Below are 21,797 nucleotides of genomic sequence, written 5' to 3'. Positions count from 1 at the left end.
GGCGTCGTTTTTGGCGACAATTGGCAATGTCCCGTATTTAGAATCCCAATGTCCCGTATTTCTCTCGAGGAAATATGGTCAGCCTATACTTTACCGTGATTTTGGTTATCCACATTTTTTAAAAAAGAAAAATGATCCGTATTTTCAACGAATCCTACTTAAATTTTTATTCCTCACCACAATCAAATATTAAAATTATTTTCCCACTTTATAAATTATGTGAAATTTGGTTGCCGAAAAAATATGGAAACTCACCTTACATATTTTTTTTGTCATTTTTTCTTCGTAGAATTCATCTAAATCTCCTGTTGCGTGCAGTAACACTTGCAGTCTTGCCATTGGCGTCTTCAGCAAAGTTGCCAATTGTTGCCAAATTTTGTTATCAGCACTGTCTTTTGCTTTTGAAATTTCCATTGTCTCGGGAAAATACAATCAGCATAAAAACGTGCCATAAAATACGAGCTGTATGGCCAATTAAATTATTTCTTTTCAAAGTTGTTACGGAGCAACAACATCAAAAGATCTTGCCGAATCCTTATCAGAAAATTTCAAAACAACAAGGAGTAAAAAAATTGGGATATGTAAAAAAAATCTCCCTATAAAAAAAAAAGAGAAGTGGGAACGTCATGGCGTAGAGTGTCATATATATATATTTTTTTGCACATATGTTACGCAATGTATTTGAATCGTGTACGCTCAGGTAAGCGTTTGTTAACCAGGTATTATTACAAGGCAGATCGGTCTGTTGACCAGCAGCTAGTAGGTGCTACTAGTGGTATCCTCCTGACGACGACAATATCAACATAATCAAGATGAGCGAGTTGGACAGGAGCCTGACGTCTATGGACTGGTTGCCGAGGTTGAACGTCAGAGGATCGTCCATGAACGGCACCACGGATGTTGGTGGGTGTGATAATATCATGACTAGTAGTGGGATGCCTTACGAGACCAGTAAGCGGACGTCCTCCAGGCACAAGGATGACAAACCACCTTACAGCTACGCGACCCTTATATCATACGCTATCAACAGTTCGCCTACCAAGAAAATGACACTTAACGAAATCTACACGTGGATTTGCACGAATTTCCCTTATTACAGGGATGCTGGTGATGGGTGGAAAGTGAGTATCAAGTACAGTCACTCCCTCCCTTACAGCCGAATAATCTCCCTTGTACAATAAAAATACGCATTTCAAATCACTGATTAGTGGTCACCCCATTTCACAAATATTTGTGTCCCTCTGGTGTCCGCAAAATAAGGGTTTTACTATATATTTATTAATGTGTTATGTGCGAGTTCACTTTTTTTATAGTTAATAAAATTACACAGTCGAGCCCGAATATAACAAAGTTGCATGAGAATGTGAAAACATTAGCCATGTATGATATTCTTCATAACCGAAATGCAATAAATTCTAGAGTTTGATGAAAGGAATCCACTTAAAGCAGCTTTTTCTTAACCTACGGTTCCCAAGGATGGGAACGGTGGTCTGCTGACAGACTTGAATTTAGTTTCAAATGAAAATTATTCAAGCATGTCACTAACATAATGGTTTTCATGTAAGTTTGAATAAAAATTTCAGGCACATATACTGCAAGTCAGCGGTTCTCAGCCGCAAGGAAGCAGGGTCGAACCCCACTGTCACCGCAGTGGTGTGCGGTTGAAGTTGGTTTTACCTGTCGTGCTCCCAACTTCGATGTCTTTTATTAGAGATGCAAATGCACGCCACAAACGGGCCTACAATGGTACAATTATTCAATCATTACACTTCACTCATAGTTAGCAAAACTGATGGCAGCATTACACATAACATAAATTACAGAAATAAACGTTTAAAAATGTAAGGTTCTCAACATGTACACACACATTCAGACTTGTGCTAATTTGTTAGAAGTTCCACAGATGAATGTGAACGCGGTGCACATGTGGTCTAGTTGTAGTGGTTCTCAAGGCGTGCATCACATTTGTTGGAGGCAAGCCACCAATATTGATGTGTTCTTGTCCAGTGATTTTAATAAGTTCTTATTTGATTATTCTGGGGAGCGAGCGACTTAAACCTAGGGTTGTCGAACTTTTTTCACTTTCTCAATCTCTCTTATCGGTGACTCCCCACAGCAGTTTTAACAAATGGGGCGACTTAAGCAAGGGTGCAAAAGGGCCGCAAGATGTTAAGGGTGGCAGCTTAAGCTTTAGTTAGACAGTTATTTAAAAATTTCCACTATTAAAAACTAATGGCATCTTGTTTTCGATCCATACCTGGACGAAGATGTTTAGAAAACTTGAGCTACTGGACAGTGTGGGATCGTAACACGAGAAACAAGAATGTAACCTACTGTTTTAAAAGGGGCAAGTGTTTTATATAAATTTCTCAATAGAAGTCGCCTTGTTATACAGGATAACGATAGCTCATCATTAAGAGCTGTAATGTGGATCAAGTTATCTGGTGTAATTTAAACTGGTATAGATCCTGGACCAAAATACAATAGTTTCTTTTAGAAACTGGATATATGGCCACGTGTATTTTTTACAATAGTGTGTGAATAGTTCAATGGTGTGTGACTTAGTTCTTAAAAAAAAAAAAAAAAAAATCAGATTTATACCAGTGTCACCTGGGTTAAAGCCCTTCAGCTACCCCCCCCCCCCGTTCCCCAGGATCGTCTTTAAAGTTAGCGTAATGAGGCTTTTCACTTGGAAAGTATGTAAGCTTGAGCTGTCCCATTAACGAAGAACTTCTTTGTGGGTAACCTTTGTCAGGGCTACCACTCTTAGCTCTCCCTAATGAAGTTTGACAATGCAACAGGGTAATGCAGCACACAGTTTGAGAACCCTGACCTAAATTTTGACTTATCCGCTCAGTCCGTTTAACATTTATAGACCGAGACATTTTAATGGCTATAGGGTTTGCAAAGACTGAAAAACACTCAATGCGTTATGCTCATTCGTCTTCAATCAGTTTTGGGAAGATTGAACATAAACAGCACTGTCTATTGTTAGAGATAGATATAGGTGGCAACTTCGAATTAGCTATAGGTGGCACTGACAGAACACTCATAGCCATTCTTGGTACAATGTATACATTCACACTGTTTCTGTGAGAAAAATTTTGATTCAATACAACTCTATCCTATATAAAAAAAAGATTCTATTCTTTCCAAAAAAACTTAGTTATACTCGACATCCATAAATATGGCAATTCATTATAAGTGATATCTTTAACATTATTTTGGTATTGCAGGTTCACTTGAATTTGAAAAAAAATTGTTGCTACCAATACTTCGTAACATATGATTTTGTTGTAAGCAGGCTCGATTGAAATTCGAGTTCTCAAGATAGGCCTATAGGTATTTAAAAGCTTGTAATGACCTCAACACAGCTGTGAATGAACATCACATTCACAATTGGTTGTGAATCCAACCCTGATTGTTCTCGTAGGGAAACAGTCCGAGGTTTCTTTTCATGATATTTGGGGAATATTGCCATAATAAGTGGCTTATTGTAAACATAGGCCTATTTTGGCTTAAAATGTTGAATTGAAGCTGATAAAAAGGCAAATCCAAGCCTCTTTGCCAATTTAATATGTGCCTATCCTCAGGGCAACAACTAGATGCTTGGTCAGCTGGGGAAAAGCCTACACATTTTGGCGTCCTCTCATAATGTTAAAAGGTGAAGTTTATGGACTGTACAGTTAAGTAGCAGTAGTCTCTAACATTTGACAATCATTACCAATAGAAGAGCTGCCATGACCAACCTTGGTATGTATTGGACCAGCCCTGATATAAATGTGACTGGCTTCATCGTAGAAATTCACCCTGACAAAACCTGTTTCACAGAAAGGGATATACACCTTCCGTATACAATAAAACTTGAGTAAAAATTTGATTTATGGGAAAAATTCAATTGATATAATTTAAAAGTTTGTAGTGCTTAGATTTAAACAGATATGTTGTCGAAAATACCTAAGCATTAGGTCTATTCGGCCGAGCCGAATGTTTGGGAAACGGGCCAAATAGGCTGAATATTCATCCCACCTTTAGCCCTAACATATTTATGTTGTCGAAATTGTGTTTGTTTCATATTCTTGCTGGTGCTACATCTACCTTTCATACTTTTATGTAAAGATGGTGATGCTCGAAGCTTCATGTTATATCAGTACCATGTTGTAGGTTTGCCTGCTCTCTGCAAAGAGACTTTTAAATGGGAGACCGGCTCACATTCACACCTCAAAGTTGAAAAACCACAGAAAACTAAATTCTGCCAACCACCACTGTGTTGTGAACGGAGTGTGGAATCTGCATCCTCACGATGCAAGTTCAGCACTATGCCCACATGATTGCTATGGCTACATGTTTTACAGATATTTCATCTCGTTTTAACTTGTCTACAATCTCGAATTACAGAAACATAGGGTGAAACTGAACAAACGGGGGTCAGTGATGCAGGTTAAATAAGTTATAGAGTGTTTGATAAAACTGAAAAGTTGAATAGCCTATCTTACAGGCTCTAGGACAGTGCAATCTGCACCAGGCTGCAGACCATGATTAAAGAAAGAAAAAAAATTGAAAACTTTTTTGAAGAATGTTTTATGTCTAAAATTAATCGGTGAATGTATCGATTATGTTTGTCACACCATGTCATTTTCTCTGACTAATTAGACCTGGACCTACAATTTATTGCTGATTCAGAATGGTCGTTTTTTTATACACACTGAGAGGTTGGTGCTCTAACCCCTCGTTGTGAGACTCCATGCGATAGTAATTTTTTTTTTCTGTTGGATCCCTGTGTCAGGAAAGTTTCTGACAAGGATGGACTGAGTATCGCACTCGCGACACCTCTAAACATCCTTTAGTACTTTAGGCAAGTATCTTATTGATCTAGGCTACTGCACCCTGAATGTATTGTATGAAATAATTTGCAGGGAAAACTAGTTTTTATGGCATAATATTGTGAGTTTTCCCGGGTAGTTTCACTATTCCGGCTTGTGCATTTGAGAAGTGCTAAAAAGATGTCTCACAAGTGAGAATGTTGCCTTGAGCTTCCCCTTTTGCAGGCTGTATTCGGAAAGTTATGGCAGTACCAGTTATAAACTATACAATAGCATTTAAAAATACTATACAATAGCAGTTATAAAATTTAAAAATACTAATTTTTATAGGCTATACAATAGCAGCAAAAAAAAAAGAAAAAAAGAAAAAGCCATTCAACGTTTTGAATGCTACTTTAAGTAAATTTCTAACTGTTGAATGATGTTTTCTTTCTCAAAGATGATCTTTATTTAACGTTGCAACTGTTATTTATCAAAAAAAATTTATCTTCTAGAACTCCATACGGCACAACCTGTCACTTAACAAGTATTTCAGAAAAGTTCCTCGTCCAAAAGATGATCCCGGGAAGGTAAGATCATATCTCAAATCCAATTAGGAATACGTTGTCACACCTGTATTCGTTTTTGATACATGGCTTCTTAATTAGAATTTTTATTATTTTACAGGGATCTTATTGGGCCATTGATCATTCTCCGTCAGAAAATGATGATAGTCATAGGAGAAAATGTCGACAACGAGACAAGGTTAATTTTTTTTGTCCTTAATAACAAATTTAATCCAATATATATATATTTTATAGTTTTCAAATAGGAAACTGATACAGTGCTTCTACCTGTTGATAAATTCGTTCAGAAATCTGATTTCTTGGTGCAAAAAGACAATATTCAGATGAACCAAATGAAGATCAAAGAAACTGTACAGTCGCCCCCCCCCCCGTATTCGCAGGGGTTACGTTCCGGGAGTGGCCGCAGATACGGAAATCTGCAAATAACCGAAACCATAGTTTTTTCGGTATATCTCGTTTATTAAACATGAGAAAGAGCAGGGTGATGCAGAAGTATAAGGGAATGTAAAAGAGGGTGCAGCGACTGTTGGCAATGTTTTTGGAAAGAACATTGATTTTTCTGTTTGCTGTTTCTTCTATTCTTCATATCAAGTATGTTGGAGTATGTTGACAACGCTTCCTCTACTAATTTTTCTACATGTGAAGAATGTAAAATAGAGGGATCTATGTTATGAAAATAATCTATTGCTTATTTGAGCTTTCGAAGCCCTTCCGCTATGTTACTTGTGGTGAACTTGTCTTCTACTTTTTTGCTTGATTTTCTTCATTTGGTACTGATTCAGTTTCAGCTGCATTACTTCCTCCTCTGTAAATCCGGCATCAAAAGAACTTTTAATAGCATGTATTCACTCTCAAGGTACCTCCTGACTTCCGGAAACTAGTAGTTCAGTAGAACTAGAAGAACGAACCATCATAAACAAGCACAACTCAAATTTTGTAAACTAAACACGTGAGTGATTGCTGAGTGTTGACAAAAATTCCTTTCAATAAAGGGGAAAAAGAAAACGAGAATATGGAAACCGCGAATACGGGGGGGGGGGGGTGAACTTTGTGTAACCTGAGACAAGGTTCACATTGCCAGCACTACAGTGATCTCTCACTTATAAGGCATTTTTCTGCACTTTAGGTCAAAGAAATAGATGCTATAAAGCTATTCACTATATATATATATATATATATATATATATATACATCTTTTTTTTTTCTTATTTCCTTGCACCGATGCATAAGTGACCGATCACTGTACTTTTAAAATTATGGTGCGCAATTCTTCTCTCTGAAACGTTGCTGAACTGGTAGAAATCTTTACACCGAGTGTTGGACAGAAAGAAAGTATATTTAACAATATCAAAAGTGTGTGAAGAAAACTATTACTCTGGCGGAAAAAAAATCAATGTTCATGGATTGGAACCATAAATGCATTTTCGTTTCTCTTTTTTTTTAAAAGTAAAATATCAGCTCTTACTTTTTAAGCACTTTTTGTGTAGACAAAAGATCATTCAACTACCCTTTAATAGAATTTGGTGGCAGTAAAATTTAAGGGTTTTTCTTTGTGTATGCTGTGGTTTTTTGTGCAAAGATTTTTTTTTTTTTTCAATTATGCATTGCAATACTGGTGCTGGAATTCATGATTCTATTTTTCTCCTACAGTTATTCCCATACAACCCAGATATAGCTCCACCAGACAATTCAAGTTGTAGCATTCCAAGTCCTGTTCATTGTCATCAGTATCCTTCAAGATACTCTCAGACTGCTGCTCATCATATCCAGGTGTGTTTTTCAAAATACTGCTGTAAATGTGTGTTATAATAGAGCTTGTAGTTTTAGGAAATATTTTCTGTATAACAGACTTCTCATTACAGTAGTCTTGAAAAATCAGATCCCCCTGAAGTTCAGGTTTTCGAGTGATCTGAGGCACTGAAAATTGTCGAATTTCCTTCTTGAGACACTCTCTCCAAGAACCTGACTTCTTCCCCCCCCTAGGAATACTGGGTAGTATGCACATATTGCAATTTCAGTTTGAAAGGGACTAGGCAGCCTCCAACTCCATAATGGGTAACTGGTATAATGAAATATTAGACTCCCTTTAATGGACGTAGACCATTTTAACTTTCACTGAGAAAGAGGAGCAGATTTGATAGATTTCATCATAATGGTGGATAATGGCATTGTCTACCCCCAATTGCTTTCATAAATTCATTAGAAAGGCAGTCGAAAGCTCTCAGTTTCTTAGCATTGTTCACCATCAGTATCATACATAACTCTTCTCAACCGCACTATTTTTCTGAAACCACATTGTATGGCATCTATATATTATTCAAGAATTAAAAATAAAGTAGGTATGATAGTACTACTTTTTTTTTACTTGCCTTTTTTTCAAGTAAAATCAACATTTTTATTGTTTTTCAGATTGAGTTTTTCGATTATCCGAGGGTGGCCTCTGTCCCATCCACCCCGATTATCAAGGGTGGCCTCTGTCCCCATCCACCCCGATTATCAAGGGTCTACTGTATGGAACAATTTTAATTTTTTATTTTGTCTTTCAAAAAATTATATTTACTCCTTCCTACAATCCCCCCCCCCCACACACACACACATGCAAAATCAATGAAATATTGCTAATCTTAGTTATATACACTGACAAAAAATGAAGTCCTAACTCCAAGAAGAAATTGTACTGGATGAAATAAAATTAGGACACATACATTCACACATTTGAATGATGCCATTCATGTAAATTACAAAAATAGCAGAACAAGCATGGCACGTTAAACATGCCAACCAAGTTAGCTCATTAAGTTCACTGTGTGTACTTAAAGCAATCTTTTTCTTTTGGATTGGGTTTTTTTATGTCTGGCGAGAGCGAGAAATATCCTCAAGAAAAAGAAGCCAATATCATCATGTAAGTTTAAATGAGGCCATAGAGTAGACCTTCCATAAGTGAATTTTCTTACTGCAGAATTACTGAAAGGGTTGAGTGAGATGACTTTACTGGTTATGATTGCTTTATATTACACCACTTGGTAGCAGTGGTCTCAGAAAGGTACTGCTACAAGAAAACAAGGGGCAGAGTAGACCTGTGCCACTAGTGTGGGAGAAAACTGCAGTATTCGCAGGATAGCACTGATGCATCGGATGGATGTCTACTAATACTAACAAATTCCCTGGACAGATCATGCTGATTTCTTGGGAATACGTGAAGATCACATTATTTATTTCTCTTTTTTTTTGGGGGGGGGGGGGAAACCATACCCTCAAGTCCCCCTCTGGCTATGGCCTTGACCTCTGGCATGGTTTTCCCAAGCATCTTGGCAACCCGTGTTTATATTGGAAGGGTGATCGAACCAGTTGTGCTTACATTCATAATCATCATCTAAGGAGACATATTTTAGCCGGATAACATTTATTTTGATACCATAGCTGTAACCTAACGTGCTCTATATAATGTCAAACTGTTGCTATGATCAGCGAGAGCATCAGATCTCCCCCACCCCACATCAAGTAAGTGCATGACATTATTGGATGTAAACTCCAACATTATCTCCAACCAGCAATGACCGTTGTGGATTTGACTGACCAAGTATAACAAACAGGTATGGTCACAATGACATTCAACACTTCTATGACAGAATGCATGCACTTCCACTTGTGTTTGTATTCAATATTGTGGTGACCACAGTGGTTATTAATGCACAAAAAATGCATGTTTAAATGTCTCTGCACGTGCAATGTAGCCCATTACTTATGACATAATTTATATTAAGTCAATAAATCATGTAGGAAGATGATGACCTGAATTTCATTCATAAATTTCTTCTTGGTGATGGGATTTCATTTGCCATCAGTATATTTGAATTTCCAAAAAAAAAAAAAAAAAAAAAAAAGGACACGAGAAATTATATATGGCAACTTGCCCAGATAAATTATTTTTACAACTATTTTCTCACTTAAATTGAAAAATACCTACAATAAAACCAAAAAAAAAAAGAATTTTTTTTGTGTAGTTAAAGGGTTAAGTATAAGGAAAAATATGGTTGAACTTAGATTTACAGAAATGCTCATTTACAATCATTTTATAAAAGGTGAGTATAAAGTGTCTTCTGAAATACTTTGTATTCCTTTTATTGCAATGAAAAACTGTATCAGTGGACATTAATTACTAACAAATCTTATTTTTGTTCAGATGTCAGGGAAGCCAGAGAGAAATGACATTACAAACTGCCTTCCGAGTATTCAAAATTTCGGTGAGTGAGTGTAAATTTTTAAAGTTTTTCAATTGCCATGAAATTCTGATGAACTGCCTATGATATCATGATGGTTCACATGTCATAACTAATGTTAATTTTTATCCTACTCTACCATTCAAGTAGGCAGTGTGTCATCTGTTGATATAAGAAATTTAACCAACAAATAAAAATTTTCAGTTATTTGAAGTTCAAAGTAAGCTGGGTATGACAAATCATGATTAAAAAAAATATATTATAAAGTTGGATTTTTTTGATTAAATTAACTGACTGCTTATTAATTAAAACAAATCTTGCTAATCATTAAGAATGCATATTTTCATATCACCTGCTTTTTTTTTCTTATTGCTCAAATTTAATTCAGCATTAATGAATAAACTACAAACAAACGAAACTACAAGCAAAAAATATGAACACCAAAAATCTGTTCATGCAACATGAAAGGTTGTTGAGCCCAAATTAACACTTTATCCCTTTACATTTTTTTTGTAGAGAAAAGTGCTTTTATTCATGAAAGCTCCCCTCCCATTAAAGTGAATGTTTGGTGGCTACAAAGGTATCCACCTTAGTGGTGGATATCATCATCATCATGCTAATATATAAATGATGCTGATATCTCAATTCACTTGATGTACAACCAAAGGGCCATTCAGCATCAACTAAGGAAAACAAATTCTATTTACAAGATTGTTTCTTGCATAATTTGTGGATGTGTTTCCGACTTGCATGATGTTGATTAATAGTTTACACCCATTTTTATTCTTTCACAGATTTAATGAGTTTTGATAAAAAATGAACAAACTAAAAATTTTAATACAAAATGTAGTCAAAAACTACATTTTGACTACATTAATATCTAATTATATACTTACATTTGACTACTAATATCATATTACAATGATATTTATGTTGGTAAAAATAATTCAGGGCTTTATATGAAAAATTATTCCCTTTTTTTAATCGGGGGAAACCTTAGTGTCACATTGTAATGCATTGAAAATATTTAGTGTAGTTTAGCTGAGTGTAAGCTCAACTCCCCATATTTTTCAGCAATTTTTCCATGCACAAAATCTAGAAATAGAACAGCTTTCTTTCTGCACTATCTAGGGATTAAGTTTTATTATTAAATTTAATTATTGCCCCAAAGATCTTCTACACTTCTTTTAATCACAAACTTTACCATGTATCACCAACATGCATACCATACCAGGTTAATTTTACTTCAATATCATTGAAGTTATGGAAAGATAAAACAAGATATAAATTTTGTGATTTAAATCAATGATAAAAAAAAACAAGGTTTAAATCGTGATTTAAATCAAGCTGATTTAAATTTGCATACCCTAAAAGTAAGCAAATAAGAATTCAAAGAACAAGAACAAATGCAGTTAGACCTTGCTGCAATAATACTTGATATAACCGGGGCTCCCACTCGTCCTACTTTTTGGTAAAATGTCCTACTTTTGTCCTACTTTCTAGTTTTTGTCCTACTTTTCCTACTTTTTTACCAAATTCTATCGACAAAATTTGTGTAATTGATTTTAATTGAGCAGGAAATTATTGATATATTGCTAAATATTACAAATGTTGGAGAATGCAATTAATGATTCTGCCAAAGCAGAAATTGTATAATTTTTAAGGTAATTTGGGGGAGGGGTATGTGGACCATTTGATTGATTAATTTTTCATTTGCTTAGTTTCAGGGTTCAACAAGTATAGTAGTCATTAAAAACTTCTGTCTGGATGGAAAAATAATTTTGTATTTATTACTTCGTGATCTTGGACAGTAACTTTGATCATTCAAAATTACGGTGCAAATAGGTGAAACAACAGTTTGCATTTCAAAGCAGTTGGATACATAGGCCTATTCTAGGTTTGGTGATTCTGATGCTACCCAATAGCATTCAGTTGTCTTCTGTATTTTTAAGGCATGAACAGGCATAAACAATATTTACAATGCTCAGCAAAGAGCTAGAAATGAAAGTGCTTCATTTGTCAAAAATGATTACACTGGCATTGAAAAGTAAAATGTGAACAAAACAGAAAAATTTAAAAAATGATCAGCACCGCAGTAAAACTATCTGGTTCACCTTGCCTTATATACGTCGGATCTTGTAATTTACACATTTTTTACATTGTGCTTTCGAAAGTGGTCTCGAAGGTGCATCATTCTTAAAAAATGTTGTTTGAAATTTGCCGGGCCTTGTCGAAGAGGGTTGACAAGTTCGTCACTTTGGAAGACTCCGAAAAAGAATGTAATATATATATGAGGAGAGACAGCAAAGAATTATCTGTGGTTGCTAGTGCAGTTTTGGCCAAAGATTGGTTTTGTAACCAAGTCATTTGTCATTTTGTTTTGGCTTGACTGAAATAGTGCTGGGGGAAAAAAAGTTAATTCAAAATAAAAAAAAATTTTTTTTTGATTATTAAAAAATTTTTTTTTAGGGATTTTTTTCCATTATGCTATGGTTATGTTGTCTAGGGGAGTTACCCTCCCCCATCCTACTTTTTAGTCCTGCGTTTTCCTACTTTTTCTCATTTTTTTGAGTGGGAGCCCTGTATAACGATAAATTCCTCTGCAGCTGTATTTTTTTCCAAATTTTGTGTGGAATTACATCTAGTTCTCTTGATCATAATTATCTTTTCATGTTGCTTGTATACTTTCTGTTTGTGCTGTAGCCATCACGAATATGTTTCAAAGAACACATGCTTTAAAAATCATACATTACACAATATGATGTATATTGTTTACATGGCACATGAAGGAATTTATTATATTTTGAATACCATAATTCTGCAATCATAGCAGTAACTAAAAGCAAGAGGATCCGGTTCACACATTTATGGCAAATATTGCTTAGGCCAACCTAGGGTTTGCTAAGAGCACAAAATTTGTAACTTGAAAAGTCAGTAAGTCAAGGTTGTGCGTTTCTTCCAAGACAGTGGAAGAAACTGAAAAAAAAAAAAAAATGAAGGAAAGGAAAAAAAATGTACTAATTATTGTTTTACCATAGCACGTGTAATCAAGGCTTGTTATTTCACCTCATTGATTGTGAAATAAATATCAAATAATTTTAACAAATACTTTACTAATATTTAATTATGAAAAAATCTTCCCAAAATATGCAATACATAACTTTCTAACAGAGCTCTCAAATAAAAATGAATTATTCTAACTACCAACATGGACTATTAGTCTGGGTATAGCAATAGGCTGTTATACAATTTAAAGTAAAATTAATACACATTTTTCAGCAAACTAATTGTACTGCACAATAATTTTATGGTTAAAATGTTTTAAAAGAATTTGAACTGTTAAAAATATAGTGATTAGTGATTTTTTTAAACTGCAACGTGCGTTCCATTTCAGAAACTTGCTTCAGTGATACTTCTACTTAACACTACATGCACCTCATACATATTCCTCTGAGGAATTCCTAATGATTTGTAGACTACCAGAATGTGTTGCATGTGTATGTTATGACCATAATGTATTTATGTTGTCAGAATTTTGCATGTTTTCGTTTTCTAGTGGTATTGCCTTATAGCAGTGTTATCTGAAAATATAACTTTGAAGAGCAAAACGTTCTCCTCAAAATTTTGAGAGGTATTTTTGTAAAAAGATAGTTATTTCTCACTGATAAAAGAAAAATATATTAAAAAAAAAATCAACTGAAATTTAAAGCAGTATTTTCACTTCTCGATGAATTTTGGTGGAGTAAAATTGAATTTCGATGCATGAATCTCTCATCTAGATGTGTAACTTGGCAAATGCTGCCTTATAGTAATATGGTGGGAAAAAAATATGTTAAATATCTGAAATTCTCAAAAAGCCATGATTGTGTTTAAATGCCCTAAAGCCATCTCACAAGTTTGAAAAAAATATATATTTTTTGATTTATCCACTTATCATTGGAACAGTCCAATGACTGCCATAACATGAAAAGGTTTTGCTTCACTATGTTGCACTGCATTGTTAAAAGTAAGGAATTTTAAAACTGTTTTATTTCTTGTTGGTAAAAGTAATTTACAGTTTATACATAGATAAATGACTTGCTATTCAAATATACTGCTAATAAAATGTTTCAAAATGGATATTATATTAACATTATCGTTTATTAACTCCTTTTAGTAACAGAAGTAAATTATGCTTGCATGACTACAAAATGAAATAGTTTTTTAAATCTGTTTCTCTCTTCCATTTCTTTTGGCCAGTTTTTATATGGGTTTTTCCATTTTCGAAGAAATTTCCCAACCCTGCAGAGGGTCAAACATTTGTGAGTCGGACAGGCCATATTTTTAATTCAAACTTGCAGGACAACACACACACATGTATAAGAAATATTTGAAGATTTCTATCAGTTTTTTAATCAATTTTATGTTTTCTTTCTACCAGCACATTATGCAAGTACATCGGCCAACAGAGGAGCTTCACAGTGTGCCCAGAATTGTGATCAGCATTTCAATGGAAATGACAGTGTGTATTCTCTTAGTAAGTAAATTTACATTCAGTCAGGATGACATATTATGATGTATGACATATTCCAGACATCAGATTACATTGGAAACAAAAAAAATTAATATTGGCTCCTCTATTTAAAATTTGCATGTGTGTGGTTACTAGAGAGTCAGAGAATACGTTTTGAAATTTCTGTTAGCATGTCTACCATTATAGAAAGGGCTTGTGAGCACCCGGAAAAATAGAGTTAATAATTTTGACTACTCCCCTTGTGGTGGAAAAAGTATGCTTGACTCAAAAGTAATATAACTGTTGTCTTAATCCTTTTTCATTTGTCATGGAATTTTATTTCTTCCTGCATCAGATAGTGAATCAGTTTACCTTTTAGAAATAGTACTTGTGAGTTTTCAAAAATTTGGTTTTTCATTTGACACTTTGAAGTATCAAAGAAAATTATGATTCAATTACAGGCATGATTCTATTTAATTTAGTTCTTCATATAAATTAGGGTTTTTTTTTTTTCAGAGAGATTCTTATATATCTGTATGCCAGAGATAAAGGTATAGGACAGTCTTATTTCAATAAATAACAGATATTCACTTTATAAAACAAGCAAGCTCCATAGAAAGACATACTGAAAAAACCTTTAAATGGCTCTCCTGTGAAACTCCCCCTTTTTGACATAGTGTTCTTTACCTCCGGCATACAGATATAATTAACATAATTTTAGGCATTTTTTTTTTGTTCATAAAGAGATCAGAATGGTTTCCACCTTTAAATTTTATCTGACAGAAATATTAAAAATTACCTTTGAATTGAAAGCTTTGAAAATTTTCAAGATCACAGACAGAATTAGTTTTAATGTTTCTGGGGATAAGTTAGTGGAACCTGTATAAAACAGATAAAGACTGAAATAGTATTCTGATTTATGATGGTACACGTCAAAGCAGTAATCGCGTCGATGGAGCTATCTTAATTATTCCGTTCCAGACAGGATTCTGTCTCTAACAGTGTCAGTCTTACTCAGGCTTCACTGTATTCCCATTAGAATTAATTATTGGTCAGTGTCTACAGCTGTATTTTCTTCAGTCTTGAATTCTCTGAAATTTTTTTCTAGCATAGTAAAACAAAAATATGTTGCATAGTGATATGAAATGTGTTTGCATTTGGAGAGAATGCAAGTCTTGCATTTCGTATGAAGATATTGAATTTGTCTTTTATGCCTTTGATTCTAATAATTCTGTTCGGGTTATATACTTATCAAACTTTTGCAGAGTTTCAAATCAATGTGTAAAAATGTGAAAATTTTGTCTACTTTTGTAGGTAGTGAAAGAGCCACTTGTTCCGAATTTGCACAAAGCCTAGACTGGTTGAAAGAAAGTGCTAAGATAACAAATAATGGTAGTTTACAAGACATCGACATGTCACAGTTTCAAGGTTGTGTGTCATATTTTATTTCATTTGAAATGAAACCAACCTCCTCCCTTATTCTGGTTGGTTGTGGTAGTTTGTCATTGAAGATTTTAATGAGATTATTATAATTTTTGTAGATTATTGTGTTAAATTGATATTTTTTGAATGAAAATAATTAAATTTATCTTAAAATATTGCAACATTTGTTTTATGCTAGAAATCATGATTTTGAAATGTAATATTTATATAAAAGTCAACTCTTCATTTTTGATATGTTGTATCATACACATAAAATTTTTATCCTGAAAATTGTGATACATTGTATATGAAGTTCTTGAAACTGTTTTATTTTTGAATTATGTAGCCATGATGGAGAGTTTGAAGTCCAAGGATTTCACCATGTCCTTACTATCGCAAGATCAGCTAGCTGACTTGAATACCTCGCTGAATGCTCTTTTTTCTCAGTCTGATCTTGGCCACCAAGACCACCATCATTCACCATCTTCATCACATTCATATACCTCTAATCCTAGTTTGAATGCCCAATTTTCTAGAGGTATACTAAATTCAATTTTAAACTTACTTCATTTCCAATTTCTTTTTTAACTAACGTTTTTTTATACTATTAAGCAATATTCAGACACAAATTTTCATATTTTTATTCTTTTTAGGATATAATTTTAGTATCATTAACCCCTTTGTACCCACTATACTAATTTGAGTACAGCTTAACAAGAAAACTTGTTGCAAATATTTTTTTGTTAAAAAATACTTGTGGGCACAAATGGGTTAATCTAATTGTAGCCAACTCCCTTTCAGTTAATACTACATGTCCTGTTTTTACAAGGAATGAGGAATAAGAATGCCATTTTTCTTTACCCATTTTATCAGTTTTTTTTTTCAAAATTCAATATTTTTGAATTATAAATTCAATTATTGTAATACAAATTGTGTATGTTTACCAATAAAAGTTTATCTTGTACACTTTATTCAGTCAACGCTCGTTATAGTGACCCCCATCGTTCCATGAAAAACGAATGCTATATTGGGAGGGCGTTATATCGGAAAAAAAAGATATAGCACAATCTATGTATGGAAACATTTGGAACTTTTCCTGCTAGTCGTTGTGATGGAAGGGTCGCTATAATGAGCGTGAATGGTATAATGCAACATTTTTCTTCCAGCACTTTTTAAATCCTGTATATATGGGACATTCAGTAACCTTACCCTCCTCCTCCAATGTTTTTGTGTCTGTGTGCCTGGTTAGGTGTTTTTGAGATACAAAAAAAAAAAAAACATTCAGTAAAAAACTATGGCTTAATTAAGTCAAAATCCACCCATCTCTACTGCTGCTACCTGGAGGCCATTAGCTTAAGTTAAAAGTGGCTGCAATGTCTCTACTCAGCAAGTCATGCTATGTGTATGTTTTATGGAAAAAATAAGTCTCTGTTTATGGTATAATGGTCAGTGTGCTTGGCCAGTATTCAAGAGGTTCTGAGTTCAATTCCTTGTGGAGAGAATAACACTTTTTTCTTGTTTGCATCGGAATGATATCCAAAAAGCCTATTAATGATAAGAAAAAGTTTGGAAATTTGAGAGGATTTCTTTGTTTGAAGTATTTAATTTCTATAATTTTTAATGCAAGTCTTATGTGTGTGCTATTTCTGGTGTCTCAATGATGCACCCACCCTGAAGAGTATATGGGATATTAGTAATCTGAGGCTACATTTCTGCTCAGTATGAAAAACTGGCGGCGTGAATGCTATTTCTGGTGTCATGGTGTGCCATTAATGTCACTGGTTGGCCACTCTTATTGCACCTAATAATCATATTAGCATTACCTCACCACTATTGCTAAAGTTTAAGAAGTTTTGACAATAGAAATTCAGTCTTGGTCTATTCAATGCAAGGCTTTACTTTTTTTTTTTTTTTAATCCTGAACTGGTTATTTTTCTATATCTTAATTAGTTCCTTATGAAATTTCATTTTTTTTTCTTAAAAAAATGGCATATTTCCATTTTTGCATGTACATGAACCTGACTTTTTTGTTCACCTCTCTTAAGTATATGAAATGGTGCGTGTTCTAAATGAGCATAATTTTCAGGATCTTGTGCACATTCGCCTCAACAGAACGCTAGTGGTTCACCACATGCATTTTCAGAGAGCAGCAACTTGTCCTATCACTCTCAAACTGATGTAAGTTGTCAAATTCCTGCTGTTGTTAAGCTTTTGAAAAATAATAATTCAGAAATACCTTCATTTTATTTTGCACATTCAGACATTCAATATTCTCACATGCATGTACAATTATGATATACAAGGTGTTCACCCTTATTATTGCCCAATAGATATTCCTATTAATAGCTGATGTTTTAAACAACCATTAGTCTTAGAAGGAAAACTATTACAATTTTTTAAATTTCAATCCATCATCTTATAGAAGCTGTTTAAAAGAAAAATACTATATTTTTGGGAAAATTTTTGGGAAATTTTTTTACACTGTTTCCAAAATCTGTGTCATGTGGTGGGAATTTTTTTTATGCACTGATGAAACAGAAATCTGTTCTGCTATGACCAAAAGTTGACCAAGTTACAGCAGAGTTGAATCACTTTTTTTTTATTAAGTAATGCATACTCAAAATTATTTCAGAGACTAATAATTTTTACTACCGTATATACTCGTGTATAAGCCAAGTTTCTTTGTGGAAAAATTCGTTCCCAAAGTGGGGGATCAGCTTATACTCGGGTCAGTTTTTGATGAGAATTTCGACCCCAAATCAGTAGTCATTTTTGTAGCAGTGTTTGAGAAACCGGCATTATTGGTATGGGATATGTTCAAACCCCACAGAACCGATAATGTTAAAGCAGAGGCAAAAAAATCGAAAACATAATTGTCTTTGACACCAGGTGGGCTAATGTCAATTGCAAAGCCTTATGTGAGCATCAACAAGTCTTTCAAAGACTATTTGAGGAATTTGTGGATCGAATGGATGAGTTCGGATGATAAAGAAACTACAAAAAGTGGTGCATTGAAAAACCTGACATTGGCCTAGTGTGCCAATGGGTACATGAGGCGTGGAATTCTGTTTTTACCGAAATTGTCATCCGATCCTTCAAAAAGTATTGCATCAGCAATGTGATGGATGGAAATAAAGATGATATCCTCTTTGAAAGTGACAATGGCAATGACAGCCCAGATGAAAATGAAAACAAAGATGCCGCACCCCCTATGATGATCTGATGGATTACGATGAGCTTGGGGACTCAGAAGAAACGGATTAAAAAGTTTGAATCGTTTTCTATTGTAAATTTCTGTAAACTATTAATTTTGCAAGAAAATATAAGAATTTTTTTTCTTTGAAATGCATGTATTTTTTTGGGGTCGGCTTATACACTGGTTTTCAATTTATTGCGATTTTGGTGGTCCTGAAGTGGGAGGGGGGTCGGCTTGTACACGAGTATATACTGTATATTTTATTCATCAGGAGCAGCCCAAAAACTTGTAACAAGAAAATTATCTTATGCGATTAAGGTTATGAGAACACATTTTGTAGAGTTAACTACATTTAGACTACATTTTGTATATAGTTATGAGAATACAATACATGCATACATACTGTCAGCTTAATTCCTGGCAGGAATTATGCACAAAATTCAAAGTTTCATAAGTTGATCAATTTCGGTTATAAGGTTGTTTTTTTATTTTGTTTAACATATCAGTGAATGAAAGTTTTTTAAACTGAATTGAATTTATAGAACCCAGGGACAGAGTAATTTACATTTCACAATCTTTTAACCCTTTAAGCAGTTTTAAAATTTTCCTGTTCCACATTGTAACTGCCACAGTGCAAGTCATTAAACCTTCTAGAAATCGACACATATTTTCAAATGTTCCCCCCCCCCATCCTCAACACAAAATAGTAACAAAACAAGGAAGAGAAAACTATATTTTTCTGTTATTTATGCTGTATGCATAATCGTATACTACTTAGAAAGGATAAACATCCTCTCTCTCTCCCTCCCCTTTTGATCAGACTTTGAACGAAGGTCGTCTGCCCACTGGCAGCTGATTGACCGGGGGGGGGGGGGGGGGGAAAGAAAACATTTAATCAAGAGAAGAAAAGTTTACAACAATGGTATCTGGACTTGTCAATGCCGAAATAAGAGGGTTATGAATTCTTAAGATATTTCACAATTACCAAAATAAAGTGGATCAAGTTAGACGAGATATCTTGGGATCGCCACTGTGAGGGTTAAGAAATATTTTCTGACTTGAATGACTTCTGTAATGATGAATGGCAACATGTGAAACATTTCTTGTAATTGGAAGTTTCCTGTAGTGGTTTAAGAATTAGGGATCATTCAAGAATTACGTCAGCATCGATGGGGAGAGGGTTCTGATTTGCTGACTTTTGATGACAAGGGGGGGGTTGGTGATGCTTAGATCATCAACCACCCTTTATGAAAATATGGAAATATTCTTGATGGCAAAATTTGATGGCCAAAAACGAGAAAAATCTTTCGCTAGTTTGTGGGCATCTGAATTAACATTCTCCCATGTTAATCCATGTATCATGGATCCTTCAGGTGCTCAGAAAATGTGTCTGGGCTGCTTAAGTGCTATGGAAATGTTTCCGGGCCGCTGAAGTGCTCTGGAAATGTGTCCGGGCCTCTTAAGTGCTCTGGAACTGTGCAACGCATCACTCAAGTGATCCATAATTATGCCACTGATCACTTAAGTAATCTGGGAATGTTCCTCGGGTAACTTGAGTGATGAACTGCACTGGGGAGGGCTGCTACTTAAGTGCTCTAAAATTGTGGCACATGTCACTCAAGGGATCTCTAAATGTGCCATGGATCATTTAAGTGTTCTGGAACTGTGTCTCGGATTACTTAAGTGATATTTGAATGTGCCACGGGCCTACTTCAGTGATCTGAAAATGTGCCACATGCCACTTAAATGCTCTGAAATTGTGCCATGGGACATTTAAGTGCCACTATAAATGTGCCACTTAGTTCATTTTTACAAAATTGTGTTGGAGGTGGGCAAGCCACGTCAGATAACCTTCAGGGCCACATTTGGTTCGCGGATCCAGGGTTTACCATATATGGATAGAAGGGTGGGTCGCAATGAATTTCTTAAAGAGAAATTTTGAGTTCTTACCCTTCAAATAGCATTGAAATTAACAGAAATCAATTATAATAACATATAAAGGTATTTTCTTTCAAAATTTTAGTTAAAAAGATTTTTACATTAAAAATCATATTTTTTCATCTGAGAGGAGGCACATGAGCCCTCATGTCCCCTCTTCCCACACGTGTTTCTGATCCCACCAATATGTGTTAAGAGGTGGGGGCAGTGCTGATGAAATTTTGCTGACAAGGTGGGGGGGGAGAGGGGGGTCAGAGTTTTGCTTACTTTTGCTGATTGGGGGGGGGGGTCAAAAATGGCTAGAAATTTGCTGACGTAATACTTGAATGGCCCTTAGCTGCAGCCCATTGAGAAGAGTTGACACCCTGTGTAGTCAAATCCCATTATAGCGAACTTCAAAAGACGAAATTTGTGATTAATTATATCTACTGGTTTGCTAGCTGATTTGATTTAGAAAAAAAGACATCTTGTAAAGTATAGTAAACAATATTAGCTTAATCATAAGTACTAGAAAAAGTGAAAATAATTGATTATAATTTAAACATAGGCTTTTCTCTTACAGCAAAGTCCTCTTGGTATGCCTTCTCACGTTGCAAATGTTCCACTAACAAGGTCTCCTCTGGCTCATCATAGTTCAGTCTCTTGTGCAGAAGAAGATGAGGATGATGCAGATGAGGAAGACGATGATGTAGAAGATGATTTCAATTGGGAGAAAATACTGTGAATACAGGATCTTTTATTGTGTGTAACAACTTTTTTCAATTTGTCTCTTGTAAAGCTGTAAGTCTTGTTGTAGCATTTGCTGTGTATGTGCAGTGTGCATATGTGTGTGTGTCTGTCAGTCTTCTTTCTATGAAGGTTTCACTGCATGATTCTACTTGCCTCTTCAAAGAATATCTGTTTCTTGTTGTTCTACGAATTGCTCTCTGGTAATTGTTAATGATGTGATTGAATGTACTTTTATAATATATGAATGCATGTTGTGAAGGGTCAAAGGGAGGTATATTTTATGGGCATTGATGGTATTTATTTTTCAAAGTTTTGGGACTTAATTGGCAGAATGAATCCCTAAGCCTTGTTTGTTTCTGTTGTTTGAAGTTGTAAAATTGTTTTGGTGAGGACAGGGCAAAGTTATGATTA

At 34.7% G+C, this 21,797-nt stretch overlaps 1 protein-coding gene across 1 annotated transcript; it reads left to right on the top strand.

Moving 5' to 3' along the window:
* Window positions 1–563: 563 nt before the first annotated feature.
* LOC149081694 (uncharacterized) lies at window positions 564–21,541 on the top strand. The gene is made up of 10 exons (XM_089237094.1): window positions 564–1,121; window positions 5,318–5,392; window positions 5,490–5,567; window positions 7,040–7,159; window positions 9,573–9,633; window positions 14,030–14,125; window positions 15,416–15,529; window positions 15,870–16,061; window positions 17,610–17,701; window positions 21,220–21,541. The coding sequence occupies exons 1-10, from the start codon at window positions 813–815 to the stop codon at window positions 21,379–21,381; spliced, it is 1,299 nt and encodes a 432-aa protein (XP_089093220.1). The 5' UTR covers window positions 564–812; the 3' UTR covers window positions 21,382–21,541.
* The last annotated feature ends 256 nt before the right edge of the window (window positions 21,542–21,797 follow it).

This window comes from Pholcus phalangioides, unplaced genomic scaffold (genome assembly GCF_987345545.1).
Source record: "Pholcus phalangioides strain wild (caught in Gottingen) unplaced genomic scaffold, Ppha-v1.0 ptg000009l_1, whole genome shotgun sequence".
Classification (NCBI taxonomy): Eukaryota; Metazoa; Arthropoda; class Arachnida; order Araneae; family Pholcidae; genus Pholcus; species Pholcus phalangioides.
The sequence above is the reverse complement of the archived record's forward strand: the minus strand, read 5'-3'. Positions and strand labels throughout refer to the sequence as shown.